The sequence below is a fragment of the Eleginops maclovinus genome, chromosome 19 (assembly GCF_036324505.1).
Source record: "Eleginops maclovinus isolate JMC-PN-2008 ecotype Puerto Natales chromosome 19, JC_Emac_rtc_rv5, whole genome shotgun sequence".
NCBI classification, from domain to species: Eukaryota; Metazoa; Chordata; class Actinopteri; order Perciformes; family Eleginopidae; genus Eleginops; species Eleginops maclovinus.
Genome location: NC_086367.1, coordinates 19,205,500 through 19,223,525, shown reverse-complemented (window position 1 = coordinate 19,223,525; position 18,026 = coordinate 19,205,500). Strand labels below are relative to the sequence as shown.

The 18,026-nt window shown below is 37.6% G+C and overlaps 1 protein-coding gene across 3 annotated transcripts in view; it reads right to left on the bottom strand.

The window, feature by feature from the left end:
- The window catches only part of slc25a21 (solute carrier family 25 member 21), a 79,056-nt gene extending 64,854 nt beyond the window's left edge, over positions 1-14,202 (bottom strand). For 2 of the 3 annotated variants that reach the window (XR_010168108.1, XM_063909636.1), the window contains exons 1-2: positions 13,985-14,202; positions 13,790-13,871 (exon numbers count right to left, since the gene is read on the bottom strand). Coding sequence is in view for 1 of the 3 variants with exons in the window: in XM_063909636.1 (XP_063765706.1) it covers positions 13,790-13,859 (70 nt within the window). In the remaining 2 variants the exon portion in view is untranslated. Of the gene's footprint in view, positions 1-10,407; positions 10,547-13,789; positions 13,872-13,984 lie in introns of those variants that run through there. The other variant, XM_063909637.1, reaches the window with a different exon arrangement.
- Between the last annotated feature and the right edge of the window lie 3,824 nt (positions 14,203-18,026).

Below are 18,026 nucleotides of genomic sequence, written 5' to 3'. Positions count from 1 at the left end.
CACACACACACACACACACACACACACACACACACACACACACACACACACACACACACACACACACACACACACACACACACACACACACACACACACACACACACACACACACACACACACACACACACACACACACACACACACACACACACACACACACACACTTTGTTTTTTTGACAGTACTTATTATGTTTATTTATATTTCCACTCTTACAGCAGGAGCACAGAGGCTTTGTAATTACTGTATCTGAATCGTGTATCATGTTCTGTTGAAATAACATGAGGTTTGCCTTGGCCTTGACTTTTTTTCTGAAGATTTCCTAAAACAAAACAAAAACCTATTAAACAAAAGATCAAAAACCGGTGAGCCTGAAAAATCTGCATTAGGGAGGCATGCAGCGGTTGCTTCCACCGCAGTGCAGCAGGCCCACATGTCTGACCCGCATAGACTGTGGCTCTGAGCTACAGGGCAGGAGGTTAAATGCCCAATTCGAGACTTTTCAACACACATGTCAGTGTTCATGAGGAACAAGGTGGTAGAGGATAAACAGAGAGCACGTTGGGGCTCTTGAGTGGCTATATTGAGATTTTTAACAATCAGATTTATTCCCGTTTTCTGTAATTCATATTTATTGTTTTTTTAAATGACTGAGCACACAAACGTCACATCATAGATTTAATAAAATGGCCGCATGAGATAATCATTCTGATGGGATGACAGACAGTAGCTCTCTACAGGAAGACCTTGTTCCTGCTGCCACTTAATTAGAAGCTTCAAGAGAGCTGGGGTCAAAAATATACACTGAAAACATAATCCAGACGCACGAAGAACACACACACGCTATTTATAATATCTATTTCCTTGGATGCATTCCAACACACGCAATTATATCCAATTTCCCGGCATAAAATGTGTCATCCGGATACACGCAAAACAAACAAACAAACAAACAAACACATGCACTTTGTGGCATTACAACATAGCCAGAGCACGCACATGCACACAAAGCCATTTTATTTTGCACGAATACATAACCTAAACCCATGTAAAAATACCCAGGCACAAAGTCCATTCTAACAGCGGGGAACTTTGCTCACATGGTCCCTCTGCTGCGCCGTTACTTATTAGTGGAAGTGCTCAATAAGCAGAGCTTGAATTCCCTCACAGTTTTGTTATTGTTGACATGTAACCATGTATGGAGTCTACTTTACAAAAGTCTTCTTCCCTTTTGAACATGCTTTTCCTTCAATTAATAAACCCCTCTACACACTCATAATGACTTGTAATGCTGACTGGTATAGTTTCATGTGGCGATAGGTATAGAAGACCTTTGTGATCATCTTGTTTGCAGAATTAAAGACGTGATGAAATACTCTCTAAAAATCAGCTCTTCTGTGCTTCCTGCAGTGAGCACGGTGTCCTGGTTTTAATAATTGGTAACTCTAAATAGAAGGCAATGATCCAGAGAAAGCCTCCCATGGAGAGCAATCATAATTATCTGACTAAATCCGCTCTTACAATAACAGTATAATTATTATTATTATTCTAGGAACTTGCACGTATGATAAATGTCCTGTGTGTGCTGCCATGCGTGACCATGATATTCACTATAGGCTGCTATGAAAACAAAGTAGTTCCTTAGGCCTGACTGGCTAAAAGAAACTGTAAATTGCCGATTATATTAAAGCACTAAACCAAAGGAAAATTCTTACCGACTGTGACCTGTTACAATAAATGTATTGGAGTGCCCATCATTCTTAAAAAATTTACTTGAGCATATTGGTCATTTTCTTTAACAAGGGAGGTTATCCATCAGTGTGATTGAAACAGCAATAGGGCCAAAGACTGTTGACATTATGTAACGCTGAATCACTCGTCTTAAATAGCATTCTTTTTTTTTAAGCATCACATTTTACCCCAAATTTAGTTATTTTTCCACAATATTCTTCTTTAAATCTTTTTTATGTACATTCATGTGACATATGTAATGGGCACCTAGTGTTTAAAGCTACCGTTTGCTTGGTGGAAAAATATTTTGGGCCCAATTATTATCAATTAAAATCAACGATTTATTGAGCATTTCTAAGCCTTTAGCTTTTTAATGACATCTGCTATAATTATGGATGCAGTCTCGTTATGATATAATGCCATCATGTTATTAATGATGCAGAAGTGCATCACCTCAAACCCAATATAACCCAGAGGACTCCCTGAGTAACAACAGCTGATTCAGAAGTCTATGCCGTGCGCGAGGCCTCTCTTGGCTCGCAGCGTGCGCATGACCGTGCAGCTCGAGTAAAAACAATCCAGTAATTGCGCGTTTCGTCTTGGCTGGACTCAGGGGCCGTTTCTGCAACACAAAAAAGGAGTCCCCCCCCTCCTCAAAAAGAACCGGGCTCTCTGGTCCCCCGACCCCTCCACTGAACCCATTTAGTAAATCCTGTCATTAAGATAATGTCGCACACGATACTGGGGCTCATACATCACAAGCTCCCTGAACTGGGACAACTTTTTTCTGTCCAGACTTTCAGTACGTCAGTGTATCTATTAATAGCACTGAGTATACCTGAATCCAAACAGGTCTTCCTCTGAGAAACATCCTTACTGGATTATTAACTGGCTCTTTATTGAGTTGGACAAACAAACTTACAGAGTTAAATTCAACAGTTTATCAGGTATGGTATACTTTGACACCTAAGAGGATATTTTGGCAATGCCTCATGTGTATTTTTGGATTCAGTTGTCTCTGTTAGTTCCAACATTTGACAAAGACAGATCTCAGTGCGAGGCAGATGTATTTTCACAGGAAATTGATGGCTCTTGTCAAATAAAGGTGATTTACACATGCAGCCTAAAGCCTGTAAGAAGCTCACCTGTAGCCACAGCTGAAAGATTCTCAGGCATGGTTTTGATTCTGCAGCTGGTATTACATCAGATAAAATGTGGATGTATGGATACTATGCAGTCTTGATGTCTCAATTAAGAGTTTTGTTTTTTTCTATTACAAAAAATATTTTTTAGCTCCTTATTTTTTATCGGAACTTCACAGGGCTTTAACAGACACTGCTGATTCTTCAGACAGCCATCAGAGACTTCTTGTTTGGATGACTGAGAATCTTCGTGGGCATGTTGCTATCAAATGCAGCGATTAGCTATGCTGATTGTAGTGCAGGGAGTCAGCCAAATGGCACACGAGCAGACTTTTAAAACGAAAACACAAGGAACATCTGTCCCTGAAGAAAAAAATAACAGTAATGATCCCATGAGTTTGGTCATAATGTGTGGAAGAGGTACTCAGATCCTTTACTCAAGTAAAAGTATACACAATAAATGAAGAAATACTCTGCCGTTGTTATAATATAATAATAAGTGCATTAATGCTGATGCACATTTGACCTTTTTTACATACTGCTCTGTAGTTTCATCTATAATAAGTGCTTTCTTATTTTTGCTTTATTTTGTTTTATTAATCTAAATGCAAAGTTGAGTAACTAAGTTTAATATTTTTGATGAATGGGGTAAAAGAAATTAAAAATTCCCTTCTGAAATGTAATAAAGAAGTATAGCAAAAAATAAAAATACCTTATATTGTGAATCAGTTTCAACACTACCACTCTTTTCGCACATTTGCTTTAACATATGGCATTTTTACCTCATGGATGTTATAGTTCATGGATTAATCAAATTAATAAATATCAATTTGAGCCTCTACTAAGTAGATCTACTATCCAAATATAGGAATTCATTTGAACTATAATAAATAATTCAGTCCTACTAGTTTAATTGTTTCCCTTTTTTTAACCAATGCAGAAAGCATCCATTAGTGTATGATTTCAGTGCCTGCTAACCTCTTTGGTCTTTACATACATTTTTTGGATGCCGGAGACCAGCAGTGCATTAATTAGCCTACCATTAGACCTAATGCCTGTTTGCATTCAACTCATTTCTGATGACATTGTCATCATTCACATTTGCAGACGACGGTAATTATTGGCGGAGATAATAAATCTTTAGTGTTTGTTTTAGGAATGCTGGTGTATTGTAATTTCTCCAAATTAAATGAGGGGTTACTTTCATTAGAATGTACACCATTGCCTGCAGCATGCAATTTATTCTTAAAGACACATCTGAAGAAATGTGCTCAAATTAATGACTGAGATCACATCTATTAAGAAATTATTAGAAGCAAAACTTCAGATATTTTATGCCGTTTCCTCTCATGTTTACAGGCTTGTCAAAAATGCTGCCTTAATGCCAAATCCCGGCCTTGTTCTGAAACTGACACGTATAAGAGAAGCATTGAGAACAAAAGACAGATGTGTCCGGTTAAGTAGCCATCCTTCAGCACCATCATGGCTCATTTTAAACAAGCCATCCACGACCCTAATGCATGGACATCTGTCTGTCAAAGATGGGACAAAAAAAATGTAAATGGCTGCAATTTTATGCGAGCCAAAGCACACATTAAATATGAAGGACGTGAGCCTCGGCATGTCCTCCCCAGACGGAGAAAAAAAAGAAAAGATGAGAGGCAGAGGGAGCTGATTTAGAGGAACAGGCCAAGAAGCAACCCATCCAGAATCAGCATTACTTCAAACATGAGGTCATCTAAACATCTGTCTACAACATGTCCAGCGGGAGATCAATCAAAGCCCCGCTGAAACATGTACAATTGTTTCTGGAAATAAATATTAGGCCTAATTCGGCTGTGATTGTTGCAGCCACTTGGGATTGCTCACTGCAGTCACTGTCAGCCGTACAAATACACACACATGCACACACTATTTATTTGATTCCCCCTCTCGTCTCTTCTTGCTCTCCTTCATTTAGGCTAAGTGGCTTTATTTGTTCTTTCCCGACTGATTTCAGGTCCACTGTTTAAAAGCAGTTGAATGAGGAGAGCTGCAGTGTGAGTGAGGCTCTGACAGCGGGGGGTGGGGTGGGGGCTGCAGTAATCACACGCCGCGTCTGTCTCAAGTCGTCACAGTCCATTTGCTAGAGACGGATCGATTTACTCATGGATTTAAAAAAAAGAAGCATATACCAAGGAAATAACAAAGGACTGAGAGAAAACATTACGCAGCGAGCATGTAACTAGATAGATTTGCATTTTCGACGTTTAAAATTGGGTGCACTGTGAATTAATCAAGATGACATTGTTATTTCAATTATGTTTTATGCCCCTATCTTTTACATTGCTTTTTACAGATAAGAAAATACATTTCATTGAGTTTTTTTTTATATTTGCAAGCCGCCGATTTTATAGAGTACACATACATCACTTCTGTATACCTTTAAAGTTAGACTGAAACCTAACCACTAAAAAGTTGCAACGTCCCTTTACGAAGAAGGCCGATGCAGTGTGCAGCTACCACCCCCCTGTGGACTAAAGGAGAATGGATGTGAATGTATAGAAAAAAGAATGTTACCTATTACTGCAAACCCATTTGGTATTGAAACACACTGTTAAAAGTCTAACACACATACCGTCTGCAACAAATAATATTACCTGAATTAAACATGAATCTGCAGAGTCCTCTAAATTAAACTGTTCAGGCTATGACAAGTCAAGAAACATAAATTAAAAACAGCTTCCTGAAGCCTAAATGAGGGAATATTTATTTTTCAGCAGCCAATACTTTTAACCTAAATTATATTTAGTTTAATACCTTATCTCAGATATTTTGCCTGTGATATATTTCAATGAAGCAGTGTCTAATTGTGATCTCTCAGGAATTTATGAAACTTTCAACCTTTAAACTTCTAAAATTGTCTAATTGTAATACATTTACACAGCTCAAAGCATTTAACATTTCCAATATTTATTAGGCCTATATAAGAAAACTATTGGAAATATAAACGCACATTTGTGCAGCAGAGCTTCATCCTCCTCATCCAGCCTACTAAACACCTTGTGAGCCACTCGTACCAACCACCATAATCATAGCATGTTTTTCAGTTTCTATTTGTAAGATCTAAAATATACTCACAGAAAATACATAATAATCTTCATACTGTATTCCACAAGGCATTCAACATAGGTAAAAAATAACCAGCTCTGTGGTGCCAGCTTGCACATTAATAAGTGCACTAAATGCAACTTTCTCCCATTAATAACTCTTTGATTTATTGGCTTTGTGACTCGTTCCCACATCAATGAACATAGGGCTGTCTCCCTCCTCGTGAACGATGAATCAGGAGAATATAAAATCACTGGATGGGAGGTAGTGTGAAAGACTGAGGTCATTCTGCTCAGGGTTAAAGCCTGTCCCATCACTCCTGTTGAGGACAGAAGAGAGGCCCTATGCCTCTGGCTGGGGGGGACAGGACAGCAGGTTGTCAGACCCAGGGGGCTCATGAGGGGTAAACAGGGAGGGCCATACAACAATGCCAGAGTACATAGGACACCTACTTTCTCATAAAAGCCTCCAGAGAAACTAGTTGGCAGCCTGAAAAGAAGTGTTCATTACTAGCTTAAAAAATATGTTTCAACCGCCTCACATAGATCCAGCTTTCATCAGCTGATCCGGGTTCTGAGAACTAATGATGGTAAACCAGCCATCTTTGCAGAGCTCCAAAACATGAAAGCAAAAGACATTAAAGAATGAATAGAAAAGACTGTGATATTACTGCTGGGAGCCATGATAGTTCCTTATTTAAAATCAACCGTAAGCAAAGTAAGAGTAAATTAGGTAAATATCAAACACCTGAAGCACACTGCAAAAGCTGTTAAGAGAGGCTTTTAAAATTGTGACTCGTATACTGCAAGCAATAAAAGGATTATGCGTAAGGTTTTTTTCTTCAAGAGTGAACCACTCATTGAAGTGATACAGGACCTTTAGCAACCTCTATCCGTAGCAGCAGGAACTGCAACTATGACATGACCTCTAAAACATCCTTTACTCAGCAACAGCAGACTGCAACATCTGTCACATTTCCACCACAGACAGAGCAGCGATTCCTCAACTATTGCACACATACTGGTAGGCAGGTACAACCCAAGTCAAAGTCCTTCAGTTAAAAAAATATTGTTATTACATTTTTGAAGCTAACAGTTATTTATGACATACAGAACAGGATGATGAAAATAAATGTTTTAAATTATTCAACTGTATCTTGATGTGAAGTCTGACAGCGTAAACTAATGAAACTGTAAGATTGCTGATTAAAGCAGAATTTGTGCAATTTTATTAAATGGCTACAGTTTCCAGAAATCAGTCCAGAGGAAAAAGACAAGCCTGGCAATGACAGTTCAGAGTCACACTTGTAGCGAAATGGAAAGATGTTGGCAGTTAAGCTACAACAATCTTCCAGTGACCATCTCAGGGACAGAGACACAGCAAAGGCTGTATGTAGCCTGTACCGGTGAGGTGGCTCTCTAACCGTTACATTATTGGTATCTGCAGTGGGAAGTGATGCTTGTGAAAAGTGTTGACCCCTGTGTAAGGTCAATTAAGAAACAGAGGAAATGTTTTGGGCTTCACAACAGAAAAGTGTTGGCAGATGGAGGGAAGAGAAGAATGTTGGCCACGAAAAGCATTGGGAAAGAGAATTCTTCAACATCTGCTGAGTCACTTTTACTCATTACAGCCATGTTCTGAAATTCTACTCTTTGAAATGTAGAATGTAACACTGACAATACTCCAACAATGAAGAAGCCCATGTGGACATGCAAACTGAATCTCTCTAAAGTCAACACTTACATTGTATTATTGGGATTTCTGAATCTGAAAAACATACATCCCAAAGTTAAAGTTCACTAAAGAGTTTGGACACTGGGGAAAACTATTTGGGAAACGCCCATCAGTGTGGATGTACTCAGTGAGTGAGCACAGCAACAACACTGGGGAATAAAAACATGAGGAAATAGTTTTGTGCTCTTTATTGTTTCCAGCTGTCGGCTTGCTCGGCTGGAGAAAAGAAGTTGACACGATAAAGAGATAGTCTGTCCTGATCATTCCTTCACAGTCCAACTTGTTTTTATAATTCTATCTTGTCGCTTGCGCTTAACCAAGAAAGTTAAAGGAGCATATTATATCTCCATTCATTGAATATGTAATCTAATGCTTCATGCTTGGCTGCAAAACTGGCACACCACTCCACAAACACAAAGCCGCTGCATGAATGGATGAGGGAGGAGTAGAGCATGCCGAGTCAGCAAGTTTGAGATATTTAACAATTTAATGAATGAAATAACAACTTAAGGAAATATTAAAGTCAATTAGATATGCAATGCACAAAAGCAGTAAAAGGCTTCAATAAATAACACTTAAAAACCTTTGTTGTAGATTGTCAACGTTTATGCAATGCCAAGCTTTTACTGGGCAGCCACATCATTTGAATGCATCACATTCACATCACAAATTCACACGCGGCCCTGGACTGCTGTACACTATCACTGCACATGAAACAGCTACCTGATCTGCAAAACCTCACTTGCTGGTGACAGCGCACACCTTGCTCAAAGATTTAAAAAATGTAAAATAATTACCAACCTTCACTTTGGTTTTGCCTTCACATAACATGCATGAAGAGATACACACAGATTTTGTGAAACAATGCAACTGATAATTAACACGAGACCAACAAGGTGGCACAGACAGAATGATGCAACGTAGGATTTGATATGCAAAACTGCCTGCATATTACAACTCATTCACAAAGGTAGTGTTTCAGAATAATGGCTTAGGTGTGTACTGTTTGACAGGTTATTACAACAATCTCATAATTAGTGTAATTTTCACTGCTAGGCTGGAGCGATAAATCAAGCGTTAGGTAATTTAACATGGCAAATATATTGGGTCACATGAAGGTCATGGTCTTCACCGAGGCAAAAATCTGGCATCGTATACATAACTTGATTTAGCAAGTTATATTTTAAGAAAAGCATTCATTTTTAGAACGCTACTCCTACCGGTATACAAGAGTGTTTTAGCTTAAGTCAGCTTAAAACTAATGTTGGAGATAAACAGACATGTTGTCATATTGTCTGAGATAACTTTGTTCCCACAATGTCTATTAATGCGCTTTTTGTATATGTGCACTTTATACATTCCCTTGACAACATATATGAATTACAGATGTGCTATATTTTATGAAAACATGCATTGTACACAGTCCCCGTTTTTAATAAACCAATATATCATTTGTTTGCTCATCTCAGACACCCAATCACGTGATTTCCAAGTTTTTCGTTTTGAAAGCCAGCCTTCTCACTAAATTCTACTAAACTTGGGGTGAAGAGTTTTGGAATATTTCCTCCTCCCCCGCATCTGTTATCATGTGTATATATTATCAGGATATCCACCAGCTGTCTGCCGCTACGTGCTTAAAATGAACCTCTGCTTCCACAAACCCGAGCTGGCAACGTGTCTGCAGTGTTACGCAATCACTACTGATACGTGAACGGATGAGGATTGTGAAGGTTAAAAGAGTGAAAGCAAATAAGCGAGAGGGTTGACTTCTGCTCACTTCCTGGTTACACTCTGTACACCAACCCTGTATGTTAGACCGGGATGTGTTTTGTAGTTGTAAAAAGGTGATGTATCTGTTTCAAAAGGGAAGCCTCGGATCGCCAATGTTTACAATAAATAGGTTTAAAGCTAGCTACATTCATGCCTGATATATCAAAACAACTGAGAAGCACAAAACCCAGGAGGTAGCGCAATCAACCATAAACACACAACATTCAGAAGGGCAAGTCTTTAAGCGTCAAATAAACCAGGCAATTTTGTGCTAGTGCATTAGCTTCAAATAAACCAAACCTTTGAGTAGTACAAAATTACAGCCGTTGCTTTATCATTAAAAAAAAAAGACTCAAATTAGTGTAAATCTGTAAACCAGCACTGGTGTAACTGCTGTCTCATAAATCTAATTACACCGTTAGCATAGCAATGGCAGATACACAGCCGTTTATAAACAGTTAGGGAATATTTGGAAAAGAAACCCCTGGATATCCAATAGGTTTCAAATTAAATAGGTTAAAAGCTTTATTCACGCCTGATACATCAAAACAACTAAGAAGCACAAGACGTAGGATGTAGTGCATGTGTAATCAACGATGAAGACACACAATTCAGAGGGGCAAGTATTTTAGCTTCAAATAAACCAGGCAATTATAAATGCTAGTGCATTAGCGTCAAGTTAGCCAAAACTTTAAAGTGCTGGAGCATTAGCTTAACATAAACCAAAGCATTTCGGGTAGTACAGCATTACAGCCGTTGCGTCTTCATTAAAACACTTCACAAGTGCCATATTCTGCTAAATACAAGACTCAAATTGTGGAAATCACTATCCAACGCAGGTGTAAATGCCATTAGCCTAATTACACCGTTAGCATAGCAATTTCAGTTACACAGCCGTTTTAAAAACGTTAGGGAAAAATATTCATAATACAAACTCACCAGTTCGAAGAGAACATTTTGGTGTCTTGTGAAGAGAAAACACACGATGTCACAAAGGAGTAAAATCACAAAACACTTAATCCATCCAAAAACAACGGGATTAATGTTTGTTGACAAACAATCAGAAAGTTGGCGCGGGAATTCTTCCTCGTTTATTAACAGGTGCTTTCGCCCGTCACCTGTATGCTCACCGACGCCCCCAGTGGCCGGAAGCCGAATTACAGCCAATGTATTGTTTATATTTTTCGACCACTAGTGGCAACTGTTGCTTTGACTGCAGAGCAAAACATAAAACCTTGTAAAAGCTCATAAGGGCTTTTCAAGTAGCCTATTGCAAAAATTAACAAACATAAACATAGAATATAAGAAAATCCAATAAAATATGAAAATGACGTCATCTTATGAAAATGGCTTGATTGAATAAAAAATTGGTCAGTAAAATTATGGAGTAGCATAACACTATCATTTAAAATAAATGAAAAGGTACATAAACTTGATTCTAAAAGAAAAACCTCTAACGTTTTACAAATGGTAGTTTCATGCAGAAAAAGTGAAAACTGAAAAGAATATACAATGTTAAGAGACACCAATATAAAAAGTAACTATAGCTGTTAGATTAATTAGTGGAGTAAAAGTACAATATTTGCCTCTTATAGTGGAGCAGAAGTATGAATTGGATAGCGGAAAATGGAAATACTTAAGAAAAGTATCTCAATATTCTACTAATTCTCGGGAAATATAGGCCTGCCATGTAGGGCATACAGGGTCAAATGTTTTTGTACAGTGCAATTTGTTCTCTTTGCATGAGGCAATAATATTTTGTATATTGTAATTTAACCTGTCAAACAATGTTGTGCAGTAAAATTCTGATATTGCCTCTGAAATAAAGATAAATTAAAATGGAAACACGATTATAGGAGCTAAAGGTTCCGTTAATGTGTCCTTTAGTACAATATAATAACAAAAAATGATAACAGTAACATTGCACAATATATTAAAATACCTTTGCATCTTACAATCTATTTATCAAAAAAGAATTATCACTGCAATAAACAGTATTTCATTTTATTTTACTCCACAATACTTAATTTCACATTCTGTTCTTGTATATCTTATTCTATTTATATGTTTATAGACTCCTGCATTTACTTGGTCACTGACAACATTCTCTGCATTATTTATTTTATTTCATTTATGTATTTTCCTGACATGTATATAGTTCAGTTCATCTGCACTACTTGCACATTGGTCTGCAATATATTCTGCACTATATTATTCTAATATATTCTACTCTGTTTCTTATTGCACTATTTTTATTTTTTATTTGTTCTATTGTTTTATGTCCTATATAATTATGCTGCAATGTTGGAGGAGCTTGGGATTTAAGATTATCATTGTCATTTCTCAGTGGCGGGCCGTGCATTTCACACCTAGGCCTTCAGTGATGTCCTACACAGTCCTACCTGAATTATTCCACCTCTTAATACCATCATTATGACGCCATGGCTCTACAAACTATACATTTAGACAGAAACGCAGTATAACCGGGCGTTGCATCACCTTAACATAGTCAAGTACAACAGAGTTATATTAATATTTCTGAAGCATTTATAATGAATACATCAGCATATTTACAGTTAACTTAATTAATCAGATTATCTGACAAACCGCTCCTTGACACCTGTGTCCGTCACATAACGCAGGACAAGTGCCAGCTGTGCTACATTACCCACATCTGACGTCTCGTCCACCATAACAGCGACAAAGGGTGCTTTTTTAATCTTCATTTTGATCTCTTCTCCCATCACTTCAGCAATAGCATAAATCAGGTCGTTTTGTATTTTGCCTGAAGTCCCAGTAAACATGTTGTTTGTGTACAGGTGGTAATGCAAATCTGTGTTGTTCTCAGCACGAAAAGAAAGAAGCTCCACGTAGTTTCCTCTGTTTCTGGACTCGGCGCTTTCATCGTGTCCCCTAAATGAAAGTTCCTGTTTACCCAAAAACAGGACACAATCAATCAGTCTTTCAATATTTCCCTATTTTTGTTCACCCTTTCGTTGTGGAGCTCCGTTTCCCTGGGCACTTGTTCGTTGAGCTGTAGATCCACTCGGGTGTCCCCAAAGCTTTACAAAAGCACCAGTGCTTCCAAGTGCCCAGCTGTGCTTTGGTGTCTCGCTGCTGCCTTGGTTAGACAACTCAAGTTTGCAAATTTAGTGTGGCTCCAAACACCAAATCGATCAGTTGCAAATACCAGGCATTCCCGGCAGTACAATTTGCAGTGCCTCTCGGAGGCTGTGAGCCAGGGGTACCGCTCGTAGTTTCCCTGCTGTGCTAGGCTCGCTAGCGTTGGAGTTGGTCGTTCCCTTTTCAAGATGTGTAGCTTTACTTGAAAAGTTCGTTTTGAAAATGGCGTTGTAATTATATCTTCTACCAAATTGATCTCTTGTCCTCCTTCAGCCATTGTGGGTTGAAAAAAATAGCTTGTAGAAATCTACACAAATTAGCTCGCTCAAGTTCTAATTCTGTTTGCTAGCTTTGCCCATAGACTGTATGGCTCTGCCTACTGCCTAGCTCTGCCTCTCAATAGTGCGTATCCAATCAGAAGATGTGCACGTGCTAACGTTAGCATACGCCTGCTAGCTGGCCCGTTGTCGCCACCTCGAAATCTGATTGGTTAACGCCACAGTTTTGTTTGCGTTCACTTTAAGCTTACAGCCGCCCGCACTGTTGATTCTGAAGGCCTAAGGGCAGATTTCTTTGACCCTAGCAACACATTATGGCTGAAATATGATTGGATAAAAGCTCTAACATAAAGGCCAGCCCTCCAAATCTCGTTCTGAGGCTGGAAGCAGCGCAGCCAAGACGAACGCTATAAAATGAAGAGAATAGACTATGGGGAATAATTTAATACGTATTTGTGGAAAAAATATATCAAAATTTAATTTATATTCTGATGATGTTTAGGCCAGCAGAGAAGGCCTTGCTGGCCCTGACGGCCCACCACTGTCATTTCTACACTGTAGCTACCGTGCATGACATTAAAGCCCTTGAATCCTTGAACCGTACGCATGCGCAGACTGATTTCCCTTCCCTGTGGCTACACTGTACTTTTGCAGCCTGTGAACTATCTTGCTGACTTATATCATCTTTGATCCAAGTGACTCAGAATTCATTCGGTTGATGATTAACTACGCATGTGCGATTAAACCCAGAAGTGTTCTGTACCTCTAGTCTCGTGGGAAGGTGAACGTGGCGCTACCGCATACATTTGATTACTCGTTAACACTGATGCTATGCTACATACATTTAGCAGCGTGCAAATTCCCTAAACTATTACATAATCAATCGTTGTGAGTAGCAGAAATAAAACATGCTGACTTACCAGCGGATCCTCCCGCTATAATCTGATGAGACGCTTCCCGGAGTATGCTCTGCGGCTTTTTGGTTGTCATTGTTAATGTTTCCTACCAAAACAAACGTGTTAACCCGTTATCCAGCCAGTTATCTCTCCTTGTATCGTATCGTGAGTTAGTACACCATGTTATATCGCTGTAACAGCATACTCCATGCAACCTACCCGTGTTTCCTGCTGTTATGAGGCGGCTGTGTGTGTGTGTTTCTGGACTCTCTGAAGTTTGTGCTCTTGCAGCCCACGCTGGAGAAAGCGCAGCAGTGATATGTCTCCGAGTCTCTCAGGCTAGGCTAGGCTAATATGGAATCAATTACCAAGCAGGAAAAAAAAAAAACCTGCTGCATCACATTCACCCTCCAATCGCCTCACAGCCAACAAGTGGTTTTGAAAAGTTACAAATAAACAAAGATTCAACTCCGACTGACCCCTTTCTGGTGATCAGTGTCGTGCAAATATCGTAGTGCAGAAAAGTATTTATTACTTTACGTTTCCATTTAGCTTTGATAGTGTCAACCTTTGTCCACTGTTTAATATGCACATTATGTAATACTATTTCATTTGTTATATTTAATTGTATCCAATTTTAGGGGGTCTAAGGTCAGACGCTGTTGTATGATGTATGTGTTATTTAATTTCTAATATTGGGCTATATAAATAACATTTAAATGATTGATACACAAATCAGAATGGTTTATTGCCAATTCGTTTTACACATACATGGAATTTGCTGCTTGCATAAAAACACAAAGACAAATTAAAATGTGAAATAAGAGCAAATATAGAAGTATAAATAAAATGTTTACAAGAAAACAATAAATACGAAAAAAGGTCATGTAGAATAACTTACACTTTTAAAATGATCAATTACTGTTTAAACTAAATGTGCAGTATATCATAATTAAAAAGTGTGCAGGTTATAAAAGGTTTACAGTTTATCAGTACACAAAGGGGAGTTAACTCTTCCTGTTTCAGCAGGTTCCAGCAAGCAACACATAACATGCTTCCTTTTAAACATGAAACTCCACCCAAAATCTTTCACGCTGAGAATATTAGCCTACAGAGCACCATGTGAACTGTGTGTCTCATACAGTATAAGGCGTTATTTCATCATGGAAGGATATTTTTGATGAATCTGTTTATTCTTTAGTTTATAAAATCTCATAAAAATACATTCAAGGGCCCAAGGTTGACATGGTGAAATTGGTGATTACAAACGAGTGACGAGTAGATAGTAAACTATATATTTCTTCTAAGAAATTTGAGCAGGAAAAATCTTTATATCTGCAAAATGACCTAAATAATCATTGTTAATGTCACTTTGGTTAATAAAATAATCGTACAGGAGTGTATTCAGCTTTTGACCCAGAAGTTGTACTTTGTCTGGAGGGACCTTTTGTGAAAACAGTGTAACCTGGATGAGTAATGCAAAGCCATAACTAGTATCAACATGTCATATATTGATAGACAATGGAGATATGACAGCACATGTGTTAAACAAAATGAGTAATTACAAGTATGCGACTTTTCCTGTGGCTGCTATTCACCCTTGAACAAAATGTCTATAAATGGCTCCCAGCGTCGGCAGGTTTGCATTAGCTACAGGCCTTCTAACATAAACCACATACCTCCACTGTCCCCCTTCTCATCCCATGTTATGTAATGCGAATATCCTGTTTTACATTACTGATACTGTTATCGTCAATATTGTGTTAGATCAAACAGCAAAAAAAAGCATGAAGGTCACCTTAATAGATTTACAGACACGCCTCTAAAAGTTTAAATCCAACCCTAACACAAAGCACTACTTACTCTTTACTAGTTACACATGTGACATCACTATTTTGTTATGTAACAGGGATGTGTCAGTAGATTTATGTGTGGTTTATGTGAACTGTAGAAAGGAATTCATGCCTTCACTAAGCACAAAAAGAGAGTGAGTTCGTACAGGATTTGAGGTCAAAATGAACATTTAAGTCAATTAACATATTATAGTCAATCTCCAGAAATGTAATTAGTAATCAAATACTGTAATTGTTTAATTTTCAAGAAAAATGACAAACCTACTTGCCCCTTGACTCTGACAAAAAGGTTTGCAGTTTAACTGAAGACACTCGAGTACTGCAGGGACTACATTTTCCATATTTCTAGTCAGGTCAAGTCGAAATACTTATCTAGCACATTTAAAAAGAACACGTGTCGACCAAAGTACTTTACAAAGAGAATAAAGTATGACACATTCATTACCACAGAAGTAAAAAACAAAATAAAAGTTAAAAATAAATTCATATAAAATAACCAGCAGTAGATTAATAATTCAATTAACTGTTAGACGAACGCCCTAAAATAAAGTGTTACAACCATTTGGAAAACGCAATCACATGCTCATAAGAAAGAACAGAAGGCTTTTCATGATTTAAATAAGTCTTAAAGTTCTGACATACATCCCTCGTCTGATATATAAAAATTATTGTTTTTTAAAATCATGCCTCTTTCATAATTCATAAACCTGCATTATGCCCATCTATCCACCAACACTGGCATATGTTACTGTAAATTAAATGTGATTTAAAGTCTTATAAAGCATGCGGCCTGAGCCATAATGCACCACGGAAAAATTAAAGAAGTTATTTTCTTTTTTGATGAGCAATGAAGGCAAGCAGAACTTCAGCAGTGAGGCTTATAACAAGCATTTCATTTTGTGTCAGAGCAGCTTTGGAACAACAAACGCTTCAGACGAGCTATAAAAAGTGGGATTTACTGCATATATTTGGCAGGAAAATGCCATTACCACTTTGACCCCCTTGGATAAGAAAAAGCAGAACAGCTTCCACACCAAAAAAAAAACCTGGACTGCAGTAAAACAGCAGAGTGGAGGCTGTGTACGAGCAACACAGCGTTTATGGAGGTGTTGGATGAGAGCGTTTTTAGGAACATAGAAACAGTGCTGTTCTTTTCTAAGAGGAGATTCGTTACTGTCACGGGAGTCATGTGTTTCCTGATTAGATTAAGTTACAAACTGTGCTTATTGAGGGACAAACAAAGGGGGTTCTGTCGCCATTTTAAGATTTTCAAGTTTTGACGTGCCTTAAAAATGTTGCATCACTTTTGGTTGTTACTGAGAAGCATGCTCACCCCCCCCAAAAACAATATTGGAAATTTACCAGCACAGTGATCAGTTTTCCTTTTACAAAACAATAACACTTTGTCAGGTCGGGTTTGAATTTGTTCTTGCATCGCAGCAGCTTCATTTGAAACATCAACAAGGACACATATTTAAGACGAGGAAAAAGGAAACAGACATTCAACACAACAATCAGTGAGGGAAATACGTGTAGGACTCTTTAACGTCTCTGTTCCATGAGTAAAATATAATAATGCATAAAACACTTTTGCTGCATTTGTGGACATTTTTAAACGACAGTTAAAGACACATCTTTTTAAATGAGCTTTTCATTAGCGACACCCAACTAATATTTGATTAATTTGATAGGTTTTATAGGTTTAGACCGATACACAATTATTATTTATTTCACCATTTTATTTTATGAGCAAGATTCCCTTTTAAGTTGGTATTTGAATCATTTGACCTTTATTAATTCATTAATGATTATCTCACTTTTATTATTGTTTTATTCTATTTATTTATTTCATAGGTATTTATATTGTATCCTATTTATTGAGTTTGTCTTTCTTTATCTTACCGAGAGGGATCAGCATTTCATTGTGTTTTGTCTTTTATTATCATACCTTTTACTGCTGTGTGTTACACTGTTATATCATGTTATCATCTGGTTGTTGTGATGTGTGCCATGTTAAGCACTTTGATACTTTATAAAATATATATAGAAATATACAGCATTTACTCAAAGTATACATATTGCAGATTTTTAAATATATATATTTTAAACAACTTTTTTATCCTGAGCAGTGGAACATAGTTCAGTATATGGAACAATAGTTTAAATACTTAATGACATTTTGTTTTATAGTTAAATTCTGAAAAACTGGATAGTATATTTGAAACTCGATTAATAACCAGGATGATTTAAAACAAAGGCTGTCTAAGCAGCATGTGAGTTTTGAATGAAAAGTTATACTGAATATCTCTATAAGTTATGTACTTACCTTCCACCGCTGTTAGGTATAACACGCTCAATTAAGACACGTGTCAAGGTAGGGTAAAATAACGTAATGAAACAATCAAACA